This window comes from Choloepus didactylus, chromosome 20, assembly GCF_015220235.1.
Source record: "Choloepus didactylus isolate mChoDid1 chromosome 20, mChoDid1.pri, whole genome shotgun sequence".
Taxonomy (NCBI): Eukaryota; Metazoa; Chordata; class Mammalia; order Pilosa; family Megalonychidae; genus Choloepus; species Choloepus didactylus.
Genome location: NC_051326.1, coordinates 51,724,017 through 51,742,103, shown reverse-complemented (window position 1 = coordinate 51,742,103; position 18,087 = coordinate 51,724,017). Strand labels below are relative to the sequence as shown.

Below are 18,087 nucleotides of genomic sequence, written 5' to 3'. Positions count from 1 at the left end.
AATAAATGCTTCTGTACCTAACCACAGTGCCCCAAAATACACGAGGCAAACACTGGCAAAACTGAAGGGAGAAACAGATGCCTCTACAGTAATAGTTGGAGACTTCAAGGCACCACTTTCATTAATATGCAAAACATCTAGAAAGAAGATAAGCAAGGAAACAAAGAACTTGAATAGAACTAAGAGACATATACAGAACATCACCCTCCAAAACAGCAAGAAGTACACATTCTTCTCAAGAGAACATGGATCATTCTCCAGGATAGACAACATGTGGAGTCACAAAACAAGTCTCAGTAAATTTAGAAAGGCTGAAAGTATACAAAGCACTTTCTCTGACCATAATGAAATGAAGCTGGAAACCATTAACAGGCAAGAATGAGAATATCCACAAACATATGGATGCTAAATAACACTCTCTAAACAATCAATGAGTCAAAGAAGAAATTGCAAAGGAAATCAGTAAATATCTTGAGATGAATGAAAATAAGAACACAATATACCAAAACTTCTGGAATGCAGTGAATGCAGTGCTGAGAGGGAAATTTGTAGCCCTGAATGCTTACGTGAAAAAAAAAAGAGATAAAATGAAAGACCTAACTGCACACCTGGAGGAACTAGAAAAACAAAAGCAAACTAATCCCAAAGAAAGCAGAAGAAAGAAATAACAAAGATTAAAGGAGAAGTAAAGGAAATTGAGAATAAAAAAAAAAAATAGAATCAATAAAACCAAAAGTTAGTTCTTTGAAAAGATCAATAAAATTGACAAATGCTTAACTAGACTTACAAAGAAAAAAAGAGACAAAACACAAATAAATAAAATCGGAACTCAGGGGTGGGGGACATTACTGCTGACTCATGAAACAAAAAGGATCATAAGAGGATACTTATGAACACCGTATGCAAACAAATGAGACAACCTAAATTAGAGACAAATTCCTAGAAACACACAAACAACTACACTAACTCCAAAAGAAATACAAGACCTCAATAGACCAATTACAAGTAAAGAAATTGAATCAGTCCTTAAAAACCTCCCAACAAAGAAAAGCCCAGGATCGAATGGCTTCACAGGGGAATTCTACCAATCATTCCAAGAATTAATACCAATCCTGCTCAAACTCTTCCAGAAAATTGAACAGGAGAGAATACTACCACTCAATCTAATACCAACATCACCCTAATACCAAAGTCAGATAAAGATACTACAAGAAAAGAAAACTACAGATCATCTCTATGACTAGAGATGCAAAAATCCTCAACAAAATACTTGCAAATCAAATCCAACGGCGTATTAAAATAATCATATACCATGATCAAGGGGGTTTTATCCCATGTATGCAAACGTGGTTCAACATAAGAAAATCAATTAATATAATTCACAAAATTAACAAACCAAAGGGGGAAACCACATGATCATCTCAATTGATGCAGAAAAGGCATTTGACAAAACCCAGCATCCTTTCTTGATAAAAGCACTTCCAAAAATAGGAGTAGGAGGACACTTCCTCAACATGATAAAGGGCACATATGAAAAACCCACAGCCAACATCATACTCAGTGGTAAAAGACTGAAAACTTTCCCTCTAAGACCTGGAACGAGACAAGGATGCCCAACACTATTCAACATTGTACTGTAAGTTCTAGCCAGAGCAGTTAGGCAAGAAAAAGAAATAGAAGGCATCCAGATCGGAAAGGAGGAAATAAAACTTTCACTATTTGCAGATGACCTGATCCTATATATAGAAAGTCCCCAAAAAATCTACAATAAAGCTACTAATGCTAATAAACAAATTCAGCAAAGTAGCAGGGTCCAAGATCAATGTGCAAAAATCAGTAATGTTTCTATACACTAGTAATGAGCAATGTCAGGAGGAAATCAAGGAAAAAATTCCATTGAAAATAGCAACTTTTAGAATCAAATGTCTAGGAATAAATCTAACCAAGGATGTAAAGGTCTGGTACACAAAAAACTACAAAATATTGCTAAAGCAAATCAAAGAAGAGCTAAATAAATAGAAACAAATTCTGTGTTCATGAATTGGAAGACTCAATATAGTTAAGATGTCAATTATATTCAAAATGAATTACATCTTCAATACAATCCTAGTCAAAATTCCAACAGCCTGCTTTGTAGAAGTGGAAAAGTCAATTGTCAAATTTATTTGGAAGGGTACTGGGTTCTAAATAATCAAAAACATCATGAAAAAGAATAACAAAATTGGAGATCTCTCACTTCCTGACATTAAAGCTTATTACAAAGCTACAGTGGTCAAAACAGCATGATACTAGCACAATATAGATATATTGACCAATGGAATCAAATTGAGAGTTCATAAACAGACCTTCACATCTATGGCCAATTGATTTTTGATTAGGCTGCCAAGTCCACTCAATTGAGAAAGAATGGTCTCTTCAGCAAATGTTGCTGGAAGAACTGGATGTCCATATACAGAAGAATAAAAGAGAACCCCTATCTCACACCATATACAAAAATTAACTCAAAATGGATCAAAGACCTAAATATAAAAACGAGTACCATAAAACTCCTAGAAGAAAATGTAGGGAAGCAACTTCAGGATCTGGTGTTGGGCAATGGTTTCTTAGACTTGACACCCAAAGTACAAGCAATGAAAGAAAAAATAGATAAATGGGAACTTCTCAAAATTAAAGACTTTTATGCATCAAAAGACTTTGTCATGAAAATGAAAAGACAACCTACTCAATGGAAGAAAATATTTGGAAACCACATATCTGATAAGGGTCTAATATACAACAATTTAAGAAGAAATCCTACAACTCAACAATAAAAAGACAAACAACCCAATTTTTTTTAAATGGGCAAAAGACTTAAATACACATTTCTCCAAAGAGGAAATACAATTGGCTAAAAAGCACATGAACAGATGTTCAACATCACTATTAGGGAAATGCAAATCAAAACCACAATGAGATATCAATTCACAACCACTAGAAGAGCTACACTTAATTAAAAACAGAAAACTACAAGTGTTGGAGGGAATGTGGAGAAATAGGAGTACTCATTCATTGCTTGTGGGAATGTAAAATGTTGCAGCTGCTGTGGATCACAGTTTGGCAGTCCCATAGGAAGCCTTATAGAATTACCGTATGACCAAGCAATCCTGTCACTAGGTATATACCCAGAACTGAAAGCAGGGACTCAAACAGTTATTTGACCACCATTGTTCATAGCAGACTTATTCGCAGCTGCCAGAAGATGAAAGCAACCCAGTGTCCATCAACTGAGGAATGGATAAACAAAATGTGGTATATACATACAATGGAATACTATTCAGCCATAGAAAGGAATGAAGACATGATGGATGAGACATCATAAATGAAACTTGAGGACGTTATGCTGAGTGAAATAAGCCAGACACAGAAGGACAAATATTGTACCATCTCACTGATATGAACTAATTATAATAAACAAACTCAGAGTTAGAATCTAGAATATAGGTTACCAGGGGATAGAATGGTCTAGAGAATGAAGAGTTGATACGTAATTTGTACAGAATTTCTATTTTAGTTGACTGTAAAGTTTTGGAAATGGATAGTGCTGATGGTAGCACATTTTTGTAGGTATAATTAACAGCACTGAATTATATGCGTGAATGGGGTTACAGGGGGAAATTTTAGGCCATATATTTTACTAGAATAAAAATGAAAAGATAAAACAAAGGACAGTATATCACAGTGAACCTTATTGTAGACAATGGACCATGGTAAATAGTACAAGTATAATAATGTTCTTTTGTGTATTATAACAAACGTACAACACTAATACAAGGTGTTAATAATAGGGTGGTATATGGAGAAAAATTCACCTAATGTAAGCTATGAACCATAGTTAAAAGCACTATTTTAATATTCTTTCATGAATTGTAATATAGGTGCCACACTAATGCAAAATGTCAACAATGGGGGGTATCTGGGAACACTGTATTTTTTACATGATTTTTCTAGTAAATCTCTACAACTTCCCTAGTTAAAAAAATTTTTTTAATTAAAAAAAAAAAAAACTTGGCTGCTGGTGGAGTTCAGCCTGCCTATCTCCAAACCACAACCTCTGCTTTAAGATCCTTATATTAAGTTATTCGCAGACATCTAGCCTTCATAATTTTCCAAAAAGGTATTTTTAATTAGTTCTAAATTCCCAAATTTCTATATTTGATCATGAACATTAATCCCCCAAATGAGAAAATTTACCATTACTAAATGTAAACAAAAGTAAAGAAAAAATACAGAAAAATTAAGGCATTACAAGAGACTACAAAAATGCAAAATACTATATATTCTTTCAATGTTGCACTCCAAAGAACATATAAATAGAACAAAAGAGGGAACAAATAATTCCTCAAATATCCAATGAACCGGGCTCTTGGAGAAGTCTGTTGGTTGGCCTCATGTCTGCTTGGGGGTAGGGGTGGGGAGCAGGTATTGGAAGCAAATCCTGCACAGTTAACTTGCAACTTCCCTTCCTGCTGCTTCCAGAAAATAAAGAAAGGGTGGAAACCGACAAGGAGAGTCAATGTCAGGCATTTTACAGTACTGTATTTCATTTAATTCTCACAATACTGTGGAGCAGATACTAATTAGCCCCATTTTATTCAGGAGGAAACTGAGACTCAAAAATCTTATTTAATTCACTAATTATTAGTCACTTAGAAAAAGCCTGGGATTCTATTTAAGCCAGGTCTTTTGACTTCAAGCACTCCTTTCACATTCCACTGCAGCCCCCTCTCTCCTAGATTCCTCCTTTTCCTGTCAGCCTCTAATCCACAAGGCATACATGGGTGGTAAGGGAAATTAAAGGTAACGGTTGGGGTGTAGAAGAACAATCATAGTTTGATTTAAATAGCACTTTCACATTTGTGTCTCAAAAACAAACTCATGAGGCAGATAAATATGCTATTGCAATTTGAATTTTTGGAGGTCCTTACCGAAACACACACATACATATGAGCACACATACGCACACACCATTCGTGAACTAGATATTGTTGTAAACATGCTTTCTCCACAAAAGAAATAATTAATTCCAGGCTTTATCGGAAATTTATTTATTTGAAAAGTAATTATTAGCCTATAACATTTTGTTTCATAGAGAAAAAAAAGAAAAAACATGTTCTTCAGTTCAAATTAATTTGTTCCAGAAAATGTAGGAAACATTTGAGTAATGATTGGATATTGGATAGATTTTACGGTGTTTGTCTTTTCAATGTACCATTTCACAGCCATTATTATGAGAGGAGCTTCAGGATGGTTAGTATAACATAGGGTTTCACTTCAAAGTTCATTTTCTGCTGGCACAATTAGAATACTATTTTCTGGTGAAAATTAATTTAAACTGTTCAATGGCTCATAATTACAGAATATACATTTTCCAACAAGTGCTAGCTTACTGATGTAGGGGAAATCAAGCCAAAACATTTTTCAGAGTTTTATTCACCAAAGTCTAGATTGAGATTTCATGCTTCATTGACGTAAAAAGCAGTGAAGAAAATGAAATACAAATGCCTCTCTACGTTGAACCTCACATGTAAATGTTATCCATCTATTTTTTTTAGCAATGAAGGCATATGGATAATGCAAAATAACCAATGCTATCAACCACATCAAAATCCCATTACCCCTCCTTGCTCAGTGGGCTGGATCACATTTCCTTCCTTACGGAAAATAATAATAAAACATTAAGCTGGAAATGGAAACATGTCAAAGTTTTTCTCAATATTTTTGCCATATCCAAAATGTTTTAAGTAAACCATGAAAAACTCTACAAAATTAGAGATACAACAAAGTCTATTAGAAAATATCTAGACTCATGAGAAGGGAAAAGGATGACATCGAGCAAGCATGTTCTGGGCATAATGGTGGATTTATTACAAATTTTTTCTTCCTCATTTGCTAATATATAAAATATAAGCTGAGTTTATAAGGAGATTTCAGCAGGAAAAAAATTAAGTGCTTTTCATCACACATGTATTGAAAAGGATTTCAAAGTTGATTCCTGTAGAAACATATTTTGTGGTTGTAAAGCAACTCTGAGTACTGAATTCAGGTAAGAAATCAGAAGTTCTGGATATGCTGTAACATTCTACTAACTCAGAAAAAATCATTAAATCACATATCTTCAAAAAAATATATTCCTGTCAGTGAATTCTGATACATAGCAGAATTATCACAGTAATGAATTTAAATCTACAATATTATGGCATTAATCTAAACTCTACCTCTTATCAACTGTGATGTCTGTGACATAATTATCCGTAGAGAACTGCACAATAGGTTGCTAAATTTGCATCTTTGCAAATGCATTAAGAATGTGGTACCACAAGCCAGCTCTCACACAAAATTTACCCTATCTGGGTGGTCCAAGAATATTCAAGCTGCTAATTGAGAGTAGCCTTGGGTTGGTAGTATTCCCAGGCATATGGAAAAAGAAAATGCAAATGCTCTTTAGAGAAACTCACTTTATCTCAGCCCACAAAGAATTTCTGCAATAAAATCCCATAAAACAATGAGTAGTTCACAGTCAAAAAATAACTAAAATTACAAGGAAATAAGTACTATGAGAAAAAAGCAACCAAAAGAACAGAAAGTAGAAACAGGCCTCAAATACAAGGACTATAAAACCAGATTATAGAAGGACTATATTTCATAAAAAGGCAAGTTTGCAATTACATGCAGGACCAAGTAACCTTAAAGAAAAACATAGATTTGGTAATATCTATGTCAAATAAAACTTATAGAAATGAAAATTTAACTAATTGGAATTCAAAACTCAGTGAGGATGGGCATAGAGAAGAGTGGAATTTAGTTATTTCCATGGAGCCACTAATAACCAGGAAGAACTAGTAAATAATCTGGAATAACTGCTGGGGGACAACTATGACTGTCTACACATTGCACACCAACCTGGATTGGGTGGAATGGCTGAGATTGCAGCATAAAATCTGTAAGTAAAAACTGCAGAACCATGCTGAGAGGCCCTCCCACCCCCCATCCCCACTACCTCCCACCCCCCTGCACCATGGCAGGCTGAGCTGCAAAACCTCACTGTGGGAGAAACCAGCAGTTCCCAAATGAGCGAATATAGCTCAGCACAGCTCCAACTTGGGTTTTAATTAACAAATGTGGACTGCTGAATACAAGCTACAAACAGACAAATCCTTAACAAGCAAACAGAGGCTTTTAGTGACAACTTACTTTAAAGAGCCAGAAAACTCCTGTGTCCCGGGAAAGGGAGCCCAGAAGACCAGGTACTATCTCTGGCCAATGTGCAAAACTGGGGAGCATAGACTGGCTATGAAAGGTGGCTTTCTTTCCCTTTTTCTCTCTCTCAACTTAAGTGGCTCAGTGGAGATAGCCTCAGCCATTTTTGCTCTGACCCAGACAGGGGTGGAGGTAACAGACTCAGAGAGACAAAAGAGCTATTCAAATGCAGAAGATAACTCCCTAGGGGGTATATATTCCCTAAGAGGAAGGAGGTGGGGCCCAGCCCTACTACCCATCTTCCCTTCAAAACTCAGACCCCAGGGCCCAGGGGAAAACAGCCAAAACAGAAACTAAAGGGGCCACACCTCCTTAAGCCAATCAGGAGCAACAGGCTGAGAAGCACCACCTGCTGGGCAGGTTAGGAAAAGCACAACAGCTAGAGACCTTATAGGAAAGTCTGTCAATCTTCTAACACACACCCTTAGGGAAACTTGACACTGAATATAACCCCATTCTGAGATCTGAACGGATTCTGGTCTGGGAAAATCTGATTGGGGTAACCAAGGAAACTAGATACCTAGACAACAGAAAACTACAAACTACACTAGGAAAAACAAAAATATGGCTCAGTCAAAGGAAAAAACTTACATCTCAATTAAGATACAGTTGAGATATTGTTTCACTTTAATGAAACAATCAATTAAAAATTTTCAAAGAAATATGCTAAATCAAATCAAAAACCAAATCAATGAGTTCAGGGAAGATATGGCAAAAGAGATAAAGGATATAAAGAAAACATTGGGTGAACATAAGGAGGAAATCAAAAGTTTGAAAAAACAACTGGCAGAATCTATGAAAATGAAAGGCACAACACAAGAGATGAAAGACACAATGGAGACATACAACAGCAGATCTCAAGAGGCAGAAGAAAACACTCAGGAATTGGGGAACAAGACACCTGAAATCCTACACACAAACGAATAGATAGGGAAAAGAATGGAAAAATATGAGCAACATCTCAGGGAACTGAATGACAACATGAAGCGCATGAATGTACGTGTTATGGGTGTCCCAGAAGGAGAAGGGAAAAGGGGTAGAAACAATAATAGAGGAAATAATCAATGAAAATTTCCATCTCTTATGAAAGACATAAAATTACAGATCCAAGAAGCGCAGCGTACCCCAAACAGAATAGATCTGAATAGACCTATGCCAAGACACTTAATAATCAGATTATCAAACATCAAATAAAAGAGAGAATCCTGAAAGCAGCAAGAGAAAAGTGATCCATTACGTACAAAGGAAGCTTGATAAGACCATGTGCAGATTTCTCAGTAGAAGCCAAGGAGGCAAGAAGGAAGTGGTGTGATATATTTAAGACACTGAAAGAGAAAACTGCCAACAAAGAATCCTATGTTTGGCAAAACTGTCCTTCAAATATGAGGGAGAGTATAAAACAGTCTCTGACAGACAATGAGAGAGTTTGTGAACAAGATACCTGCTCTACAGGAAATACTAAAGGGAGCACTACAGACAGATAGGAAAAGACAGGAGTGAGAGGTTTGGATCACAATTTTGGGTGATGTTAGCACAACAATGTAAGTACAATTGAACAAAGATGACTGTGAGTATAATTGAAAGAGGAAGGTTAGGAGCATGTGAGACACCAGAAGGAAAGAGGAAAGATAAAGACTGAGACTGTATAACTCGGTAAAACCTAGAGTGCTCACAATTGTGATATATTTTTACACGAAGGAAAACAAATAAATGTCAACCTTGCAGTGTGTTAAAAATAGGGTGGTATTGGGGAAAAAATACAATCAATGCAAACTAGAGACTATAGTTAACAGAGACATTGTATTATGCTTCTTTTAATGTAACAAAGGCAAAATGCCAAAGCTAAATCCCTATAAGAGGGGGACATAAGGGAGGGTTATGGGGCTTCTTGGCATTGGTGATGTTGTCTGACTCTTTTATTCTACTTTAATTTAATTCTATCTTTCCTTTTGTTGCTTCCTAATTGTCATGTTCTTTTCTTTCTTTCTTTTTCTTTTTCTTTTGTCTCTTCCTTCTTTGACTCTTCCTCCTCCTTTGTGGAAGAAATGGAGATGTCCTTATATAGATAGTGGTGATGGTGGTGAATGCATAAATACATGATTATACAGGGAACCATAGATTGTTTGCTTAGGATGGAATGTATGGTGGGTGAACAAAACCATCTAAGAAAAAAAAAAAACGGGTTGATGAAGAAACCTTGAGGGCACTATATTGAGTGAAATAAGTCAGACACATATGGACAAATATTGCATGTTCTCACTAAGATGAAATAATTGTAATATGTAAAGTCATAGACATGAAATATAAGTTACCAGGATATAGAATGAAGCTAAAGAATGGGGAGCAGGTGCTTATTATGAGCAGAATGTTTATGCAGGTTGAACTTAAGTGTTTGGAAATGGCCAGACGTGATGGTAGCACATTATTGGAAGAATAACTAACAGTGCTGAATGGTGTATGAATGTGGTAGAAAAGGGAAGCTTAGAGTCAGGTATGTCACCAGAAGGAAAGTTAGAGGTTAAAATATGGAAATGTATAAAACAGTGAATCTTGTGGACAATGTCCATGATTAACTGTGCAAATATAAGAAATCTCTTTCATGAACTAGAACAAATGTATGACACTATAACTAGAAGTTAATAATAGAGGGGTATATAGGGGAAAAATTTACCTATTGCAAACATATACTACAGTTAGTAGTATTTTAACATTCTTTCATCAACAGCAACAAATGTACTATACCAATACTATGAGTCAATAAAGGAGGGGGGGTGGTTAGGAGTATGGGCGGATTTGACTTTTTTTTCTTTATTTCTTTTCTGGAGTGATGAAAATGTTCTAAAAAATTGTAAAAAAAAAATTAATTGTGGTGATAGATGCACAGCTGTATGATGCTACCATAGGCAATTGGTTGTGCACTTTGGATCTTTGGATGATTGTATGGTATGTGAACAATCTCCATACAATTAAATTTAAAAAATAAATAAATAAAACGCAATGAATGGGTTCAAAAGCATATTACACAGAACAGATAAATTAACCAGAAGATCTATTTGAAGAAAGTATCTGGAATGTAGTATAAAGATAAGAGAATGAAAAAAAAAATATGAAAAAGAGGAGGAATCATGAAGGTTAATGTGAATGTGATAGGCTAACCTACATCTACTAAGATCCAAAAAGTGAAGGGAAAAAGAATAAGACAGATGCACTAGAGATAATGGCTGATAATTTGCCAAAACCAGTGAAAGTTACCACATCAGTAATCCAAAAAAATTCAACAAATCCACACTTATACATATAACAGTTAAACTACAGTACTTTAAAGAGAGTAGTTTTTTATAGCCAGAAAGGGTAAAAGATTACTTTTGAAGAAATTAATGATGATTGCTGACTCCTCATCAGCAACCTCTAAGCCAGAAGACAATGGAAAATATCTTTCCTTGACTGAAAGAAACTGTCATCATAGAATTCTACATATAACAAAAACATATTTGAAGAACAAGAGAGAGGGGGCTTCCATGTCTAGTGACAATGGACTAGGTAAAGACAACTAATAAAACTGGCAAAATTAAGAAAAAAAGAAAAAAAACCTTCTGAAATATTAGACATCTAACAAGATAGTAAGAACTACCAGGCCAAGATTCAGGAAAGAAAGGAAATCCAAAGATATGAGCTTGGGGCCACTTTTTTTTTAATTCAGTTTTATTGAGATATATTCACATACCATACAATCATCCATGGTGTACGATCAACTGTTCATAGTACCATCATATAGTTGTGCATTCATCACCCCAATCCACCCGTGAACACCTTCACTACACCAGAAAGAATCAGAATAAGAATAAAAAATAAAAGTAAAAAAGAACACCCAAATCATCCCCTCATCCTACCGTATTTTCCATTTAGTATTTATCTTGGGGCCACTTTTGACCAAGGGTTATTGCTGATTTGGAAGAGATAACTGAGAAGTTAAACCACGGTTTTGACAACACTTTGTGGCTAGTAGGGCTCACCAGCAATGGAATTCCTCACGAACTATTCCTCATTGTGTCCTGGTGCCCCTGTGGGCTGCACCTTCCGAAGAGGTGCATACTAGCTTCAGGCCATCTGGGCAGCACAAATTATCTCATGCTTTGAAACTGGACTAAGGTGACCACGAATTGCTGGTGATACAGGTACCCAGCAGAAGCACACAAAATTTCTCTTTGGCAGAAGAGATCATTCTAGGCCTCAAACTATTTCTACAAAATAATTTTTAAAATAGAATGTCCAGCACACAAAGGCAACTGGGCAGATGGAAAGACAGCATAAAAGAGAACATGCAGTAACAACAGACATTGTGGCTTCAGCCTTGCTCCCTCTTGAATGACTCATTCTGGGGGAAGCCAGATGCCAAGTCATCCTGTAGAGGCTCATATGACAAGGAACCAAATCTTCCTGCCACAATCATGTGCATGAACATGGAAGCATCAACTGCAGCCAGCATCTTGAATGTGAGACTCTGAACCAGAACCACCAAGTTAAGCTGCTCTCCAATTCCTGACCACAGAAACTATGAGATAATGAATATTGTTCTAAGCCAATAAGTTTAGGAGAATTTGTTATGCAGCAATAGAAAACTAAGACAGCCTCCTAGAAAAATTCCTACCCATGTGCAGCAGGTGATAGAATGTTTATAGTGGCATTGTTCATTTTAGTATAAAACTAAAAGTGATCCAGATTATCCAATGGCAGGTTGGATAAATAAACTCTGGTATATTCATCAATGAAATAATATATGATAAAAATGAATGACTTACGGCCACATGCTATCAACATGGCTGTATCCCCCAAACATAATATTGAATGAAAAAAGCACCTAACCAAAATATACACAATATAATTAAATTTATGTAAAGTTCTCAAATGTAAAACATTAAATAATCTATCCTTTAGGAATAGATTATCACAACAGGATGAATAGTACAAAAATCAAAATAGTGGTTACCTATGGGCAAAGGAAGAGAGGTAGAAGAGCAAGATTTTATAGTATTGGTGATGTTTTTTCCTAATTTGGGTTGTGGTTTATACTGAGATTTGCATTATTACTATTTAAAATGGACATAGAAATGTATACATTTTTCTGCGTATATGATATATTTCACAATAAAAGAAACGGAGTTAGCAACAACATAAAGAAAGGTAATGTCTTTTAAAGGTTGACAACAAAAATAGGTAGTAATGACATAGGTCAGTAATGCATGGAGGATTAAGAAATTAAAAATTTTGGCCTCTTCCATTTTGTAAAGGAAGGCTTTTCCAAAGCCCTGGAACTAGAAAGAATTATATCTAAGCTTCTGTTATTTGTAGTTATTTATTCATTTCTCTTATCTCCCAAAAACATGTTCTGTAAAGCCTCTGCAGCACCCCAAGGTTGCCCTACACAAAGAAGTGCACAAGAGGCATTCGTCAAAGAACTGCAAGATTGAAATTAGGAGTGCAAAGAAATGTTTATATCAACAGTTACTAAGAAAGCTTAGGAAAATTATAAGGAAATTGAGGTACTCTTGGGAAGAAAAGTAAGAGTATAAACATAACACTGTTGTCTGACTATATATGCAATAAGATCTCAAAGGGATTGCAATCCCAGGCCGCGACTTCACAAAACAGTTAAATTGACATTTTGAGCGGTCATCCTTCAGTACAACTGACAGCCTGAATATGACCAATCAATTTTCATTAGAGTTTTCCACAGTGGCCTTGGCATTTATACACCAGTAGTTCCCCAGGACATTCCTCACAAGCTGCTGTCTTGATCTAAGCTGACACAAAGGAAGAGATTTCTTTACTCACGGGCCAGCATTCACAGAGCCTCTACAGCAGGCCAGCAAGGTTTTATGTGCCAGAAATAAGGAAACAGCAGACAAGGCACCTGTCCTCTGTAGGGTCATAGTCTACAGGGAGAAACAGCTGTGAAATGGACCAATTACACTCTCAAGTGCTTTAACAGGAGAAAGAAGGGTCCAGGTACCCCAGAATACCCCACCTAGAGCACTTGCCGATTCTTGCCTTCCAAAGTTCTTTCCCCAGTTTTCCTTTGCATGGCTAACTCTGCCTTCAAATCTTCTTTCAAAAGCCACCTTTTCAAACAGGTCTCCTCTGGTCAGTCTATTTTAAATTGCAACCGTCTTCCCACGCCCTTTTCCCTATCTCTTTTCTAACAGTCTGTAAAATTTGCATATTATATTGATTGTGGACTGCTTGTGCCTCCTCGTAAGAGTGTACGCTCCCAAGGATAGAGATTTGTGTCTGTTTTGTTCGTGGATGTATCCCTCCCAAGAGTCTAGGACGTGCCTTGCACCTGGAAAGTACTCAATACTTTTTGAATAAACCTATGCACAAGGATGAGGGGAGACAGCCAGCCAGGGGGAGGGGCCTGGAGAGGCGGCCCCTTGGGAGATAAATGCAAATTCTCTTAGCAAAGAGAAAGCACCCAGTTAGAGACCTCTGCGTTTATTCGTTCCGCATTCATGTTCCCTGATGCTATGCTGGATGCACGGGTTGCAAATTTGCAGGGTTTGCAAAAAACTATGGTCCGTGCCCTCAAAGAGTTATATCGATAAGACAAAAAAAAAAAAAAAGATCAAGGAAATGCCTTTAGGGGTTACTGGTGCTAAGACACGGGAATGTTCAGCGCAGAAGAAGTGCACAAAAGGGCAACCGGTTCCACGTGGAATATATCTCCCACAGCGGCGCCCCAGCCACTTACTCTAGCTTCTTGAACCGCTCTCTGCCGGCGGCCACGTATTTGCCCCCTTGCTGCAGACCGTCCAGCTCCTGGACCTGGTGCCCCTGCGTGGGCGTGTAGAGCCGCCGCACGCCGAAGGGCACCTCGATCTCCTCGTTCAGCTGGTTCAAGAAGACTTCGAAGGACGCCATCCGCCGCCGGTTGCAGACAAACTTCTTGCCCACGTAAAACTGGTCCCCGTTGCGGTACACCAGGATCGTCTTGGCGGGGGTGGTGTCTATCAGAGTGTAGGGCCCGTGGGTGCCCATGACGGCACTGGACAGGGGCGCGAGGACGGCGGGCGACGTTCCACTCGCTCCTCGGCATTGACCCCCGGGCCCTTCCTCCCGCCGCCCCCACCGCCCGGCCGTCAGGCCAGATGCCGACCAAAAGTGGGGTGCAGGAGGGGTCTCTTTGCGGTTGATGGGTCTGGGATTCAGTTTCTCCCCCTCGTCTCTGAGCCCCGAGAGTCGGGCGAGGGCGACACCCGGCCGAGACCCTGCTGCCGTCGGGTCACCGGCACATGCCGGGGCCGGCGGGAGTAAGCGCCTGGCGGCTGGACTGCAATCTCCGCGGGAGCCGGCGAGGCGCAGCCCGGCTGCCTGCGATGCCACCGCCGCCAGGGGCTCGGGGGAGTCGCCAGGATTGAGGCCGCTCCTGGCCGCTCCCCCGGGCCGCGTGGGCTGACGTGGCCACCGGGCAATTGTGACCCCTGCCCTCGGCCAGGCCTGCCTAGGAGAGAGGTTGGCTGGGAACTGGGGCCAGGTGCTTGGGGAGGGGGGCGCAGAGCTAGGGGAGGCGACAGAGCTCAGGGTGGAAGCTCCTGCAGAAGCGTATGAAATGGAAACAGTAGACTATTGGGGGGGGGGGGCAGACCAGAAATAAGAGGGTGGAGGAGCGCCACCGTGTGCCCCCACGCAGCACCTTCCACAGGTAGCGCCCCCTGTGGCTGCGGACTCCTGTGGGAAGAGTTGGGGAAGGGGATCAGGACCACCTTCAGAATCAACACTGTGTCAGTTTCCTACCTGGGGAAAGTGCTTGACTTCCCTGTGCCCCTGTTCTTTACTTGTTCACTAGAGAATATTTGATCTCTTCAGCCCAAAAATCTTCTAGGATTCCTGGCTTGGAGTGGGTAACTTGTCCATTTTCCACCAAAGGAGGAAATGTCCACCGAATGAGAAGATGAGATTGCTAGTAGCAGCTAGCTCATGGTATCTAAAAGGTTTAAAATTCAGAATGCGTCTTCATTTGGGGGAAGAGCCATTCAAGGGGATGTATGACCTTGGGAAATTCATTCCTATTATGGTCAAAAATGGGCCCTTGTCTTGAACTAGGACAATGAATGATTCCAGAAATACATTTCCCTAGTGGTTTTGATGGACTTAAAGAACATTTAAAAACATTAAACGCTGTTATTTGTTGAATCTACATACAAAAGGTACAGAATATTGATATTAGAAAACATCACTATTTTGTAGTGGTAAGATAAAGGAAAGGTAGAGCTCTCCTACCATTCATTGTCACAGCCAATTTTGAAACTATCAGATGCTTCATAGCAACATTAAATACAGACATCAAGTTGTGAATGATCACTTTATTAAATCATCAGGAATTATATTGATCTTAAAAAGGTTAATTGCTAGAAACTTCTTAAGATTCAGGTGTTCAAAGCAATTCAGAAGAAGGTTACTGAGTATTTATTAATATTTAACCAAGACGATGATTTTGTGTGTGTTTAAAGGTTTGCTTTAAACCCGGGTTTAACTGAGAATCTCATCATGGGCTTTTCTCTTGGCCGCAGGAGGCAGATGGAGCTGGGGAAGCCCTTGAGCCGAAGGCGGCTCACTCCCCCATCTGGGGCGATGGTGAACCTGGCATGGGTGATGACATCTTGGAGCTCCAGTGTTAGGCTGTCGAACAAGTGACTTTGGTTTGGGGATAGCTGCAAGAAAGGCAGATACAGAGGTCTTTTGTTATTACATGGTGTGCATGGCCCAAATAACTGATTCACAAATGCAACCCATTGGCTTGGATTTATATTAAGGGGCTTTAAAAATAAATGTTATTAGAGAAGTTAGGATTTAACAAATGATTATGACTGCTGAATCATTTTATAGGTATTTCTTTTTGGTTTCTAGCATATTGGAACAGCCAGAAGGACACACCTGAAATTGTGGAACTGTAACCCATACTATACTTCGAAATTTGCTCTACAACTACCTGTTAAACTGTATTTTGATATTTATCACTTTTCTATATATATTTTATATTTCATAATAAAAAAATGTTTTAAAAAATAAATGTTATTATATGATTGTTTGGCTTACCAGAGAGATCTGCTAGTGGAGAAAGGAAGCCCAAATAATTCTGACATGAATATGCAGATCCCTGTGATGCTTATTGTTTTTAATAACTGATTAATTAGACAAACTGATGAGAAAAAAAAATAGAAGAGGACATCTTGGTGTCTCCCAGAAGTCATTATCTATCATTAACTTAGATCAGGCCTCATCCTCCACCCTGAACTGCAAATGATCACTTCCCTACTTATTCAAAGAAGATATTTCTGTACCATCTCAGAATATCTGTCACAGGTGTATATGCATTATAGCTTTAATATGCTGAGTTGCCCCTTCTAAAAAGTTGAATATAATGGAGAAACACTTTTCTATACAGGTACTCTTGGCATATGATGGTGTTTAAAACAAAATTTGATTGTTAGAAATTCAAATGTGTGAAAAAAAAATAGAACCTGTCATCTTATGATATAAATGCACTATAATCTTTTTAAAAACGTGTTCATTTTTCCGTTAAAGCAAGCTGAAGATTTGGAGTTGTGTTATAACCCATCAAACATTAATTTGAGTGAAATAGTACTGATTGAGGGCCAACCTGCATAACTTCCTATACCACACTAACCTTTGTGACCGGAAGCAGCGGTTTCCACTTATGAGCTGGAAGATTCCACTTTTCCTTAATCATGTCTTCCTCCTCCTGAGTTGTCAGGATACAACCATCAAGTTTGCAGTTGTCAGGAGAATTGCCTATTGGAACAAAATAAAGAATTACTTTCTCTATGTCATTTGTACTCAGGACAGTTTGGCTTATAGACTCTAGCCTTTTTTATTTTTAAATCAGATCAAAACCCAGCAATGAGCAAAGTATCATCCTTTCTAAGCAAAGGTATGAAATATGTGAAGGAAGGATCACACCCGTTTATGATGGAATTGGATTTCCTCCTGAAACATGATAGTCTGCTTTTCAGAAGAATCAGAAATGGCCTAATATATGTTAATGGGCTGGGACATTTGAGTTTGAATGAAGAGTATTCTTACTTTGAAAATTGAATATATTTGAAAAACTTCCTAGATTACAGATTTAATGACTCGCAAACTGCAGTAAGGCTCATCTGAAATTATTAAGAAGCTGAAAATATTTTCTGTCTGGCATCATATTTTGTAATGTAGCAATAAAAAAAAGAAATGTTGAGCTAAGTTAACCAGCACTTAGCACAAATCAAAGGCAATGTATTAAAGGATTTCTAAGTATTCTCCCAAAGCATATAAGGTGTTGAGTATCTCTCCTCTCTTTGGAATTTAATAGAAGTGATATGCGATATAAGGTTTGAGGAACTCAGGTAAAGGGTCCCCACATTCTTTATAAGGAGAACCCCTATAGGGGTTTCTCAAGACTTTAAGATCAACAGGTGAGGATTGCTAATCAAGAACCCTAGAAAAAGAGGAAGCACATTGCCCTCATGTCCCATTTTGTGATTTGTCTCTTAAAATAGTCTCCAAGACAGGATGAGCACACTCCCAGCAATATGCATGAAAATCCAAAAAATGCATGAAGAAGCCATTAGAACTAATATTTCTGTTTCTTTACAAAAAAAAATACAGTATGGGAATTGTGGGAAGATGGCAGAGTAGGACGCTACAGGAATCAGTCCCTTCACCAGAACAATTATTAAACAGGCAGGAACTGTCTGAATCAACTGTTTTGAAACTCTGGAGTCCAGAAGAACA

General features: G+C 38.1%; 2 protein-coding genes across 2 annotated transcripts in view; both read right to left on the bottom strand.

Annotated features, from left to right (window-relative positions):
- DCDC2C (doublecortin domain containing 2C) overlaps window positions 1-14,331 on the bottom strand; it is a 143,027-nt gene extending 128,696 nt beyond the window's left edge. Inside the window, exon 1 of the mRNA XM_037812796.1 lies at window positions 14,045-14,331. Coding sequence (XP_037668724.1) covers window positions 14,045-14,331 — 287 coding nt within the window. The remainder of the gene's footprint in view (window positions 1-14,044) is intronic.
- Window positions 14,332-15,797: 1,466 nt separating this feature from the next.
- The window catches only part of ALLC (allantoicase), a 42,043-nt gene continuing 39,753 nt past the window's right edge, over window positions 15,798-18,087 (bottom strand). Inside the window, exons 10-11 of the mRNA XM_037813156.1 lie at window positions 16,982-17,106; window positions 15,798-16,004 (exon numbers count right to left, since the gene is read on the bottom strand). Of these exons, the coding sequence (XP_037669084.1) occupies window positions 15,798-16,004; window positions 16,982-17,106 (332 nt within the window). The remainder of the gene's footprint in view (window positions 16,005-16,981; window positions 17,107-18,087) is intronic.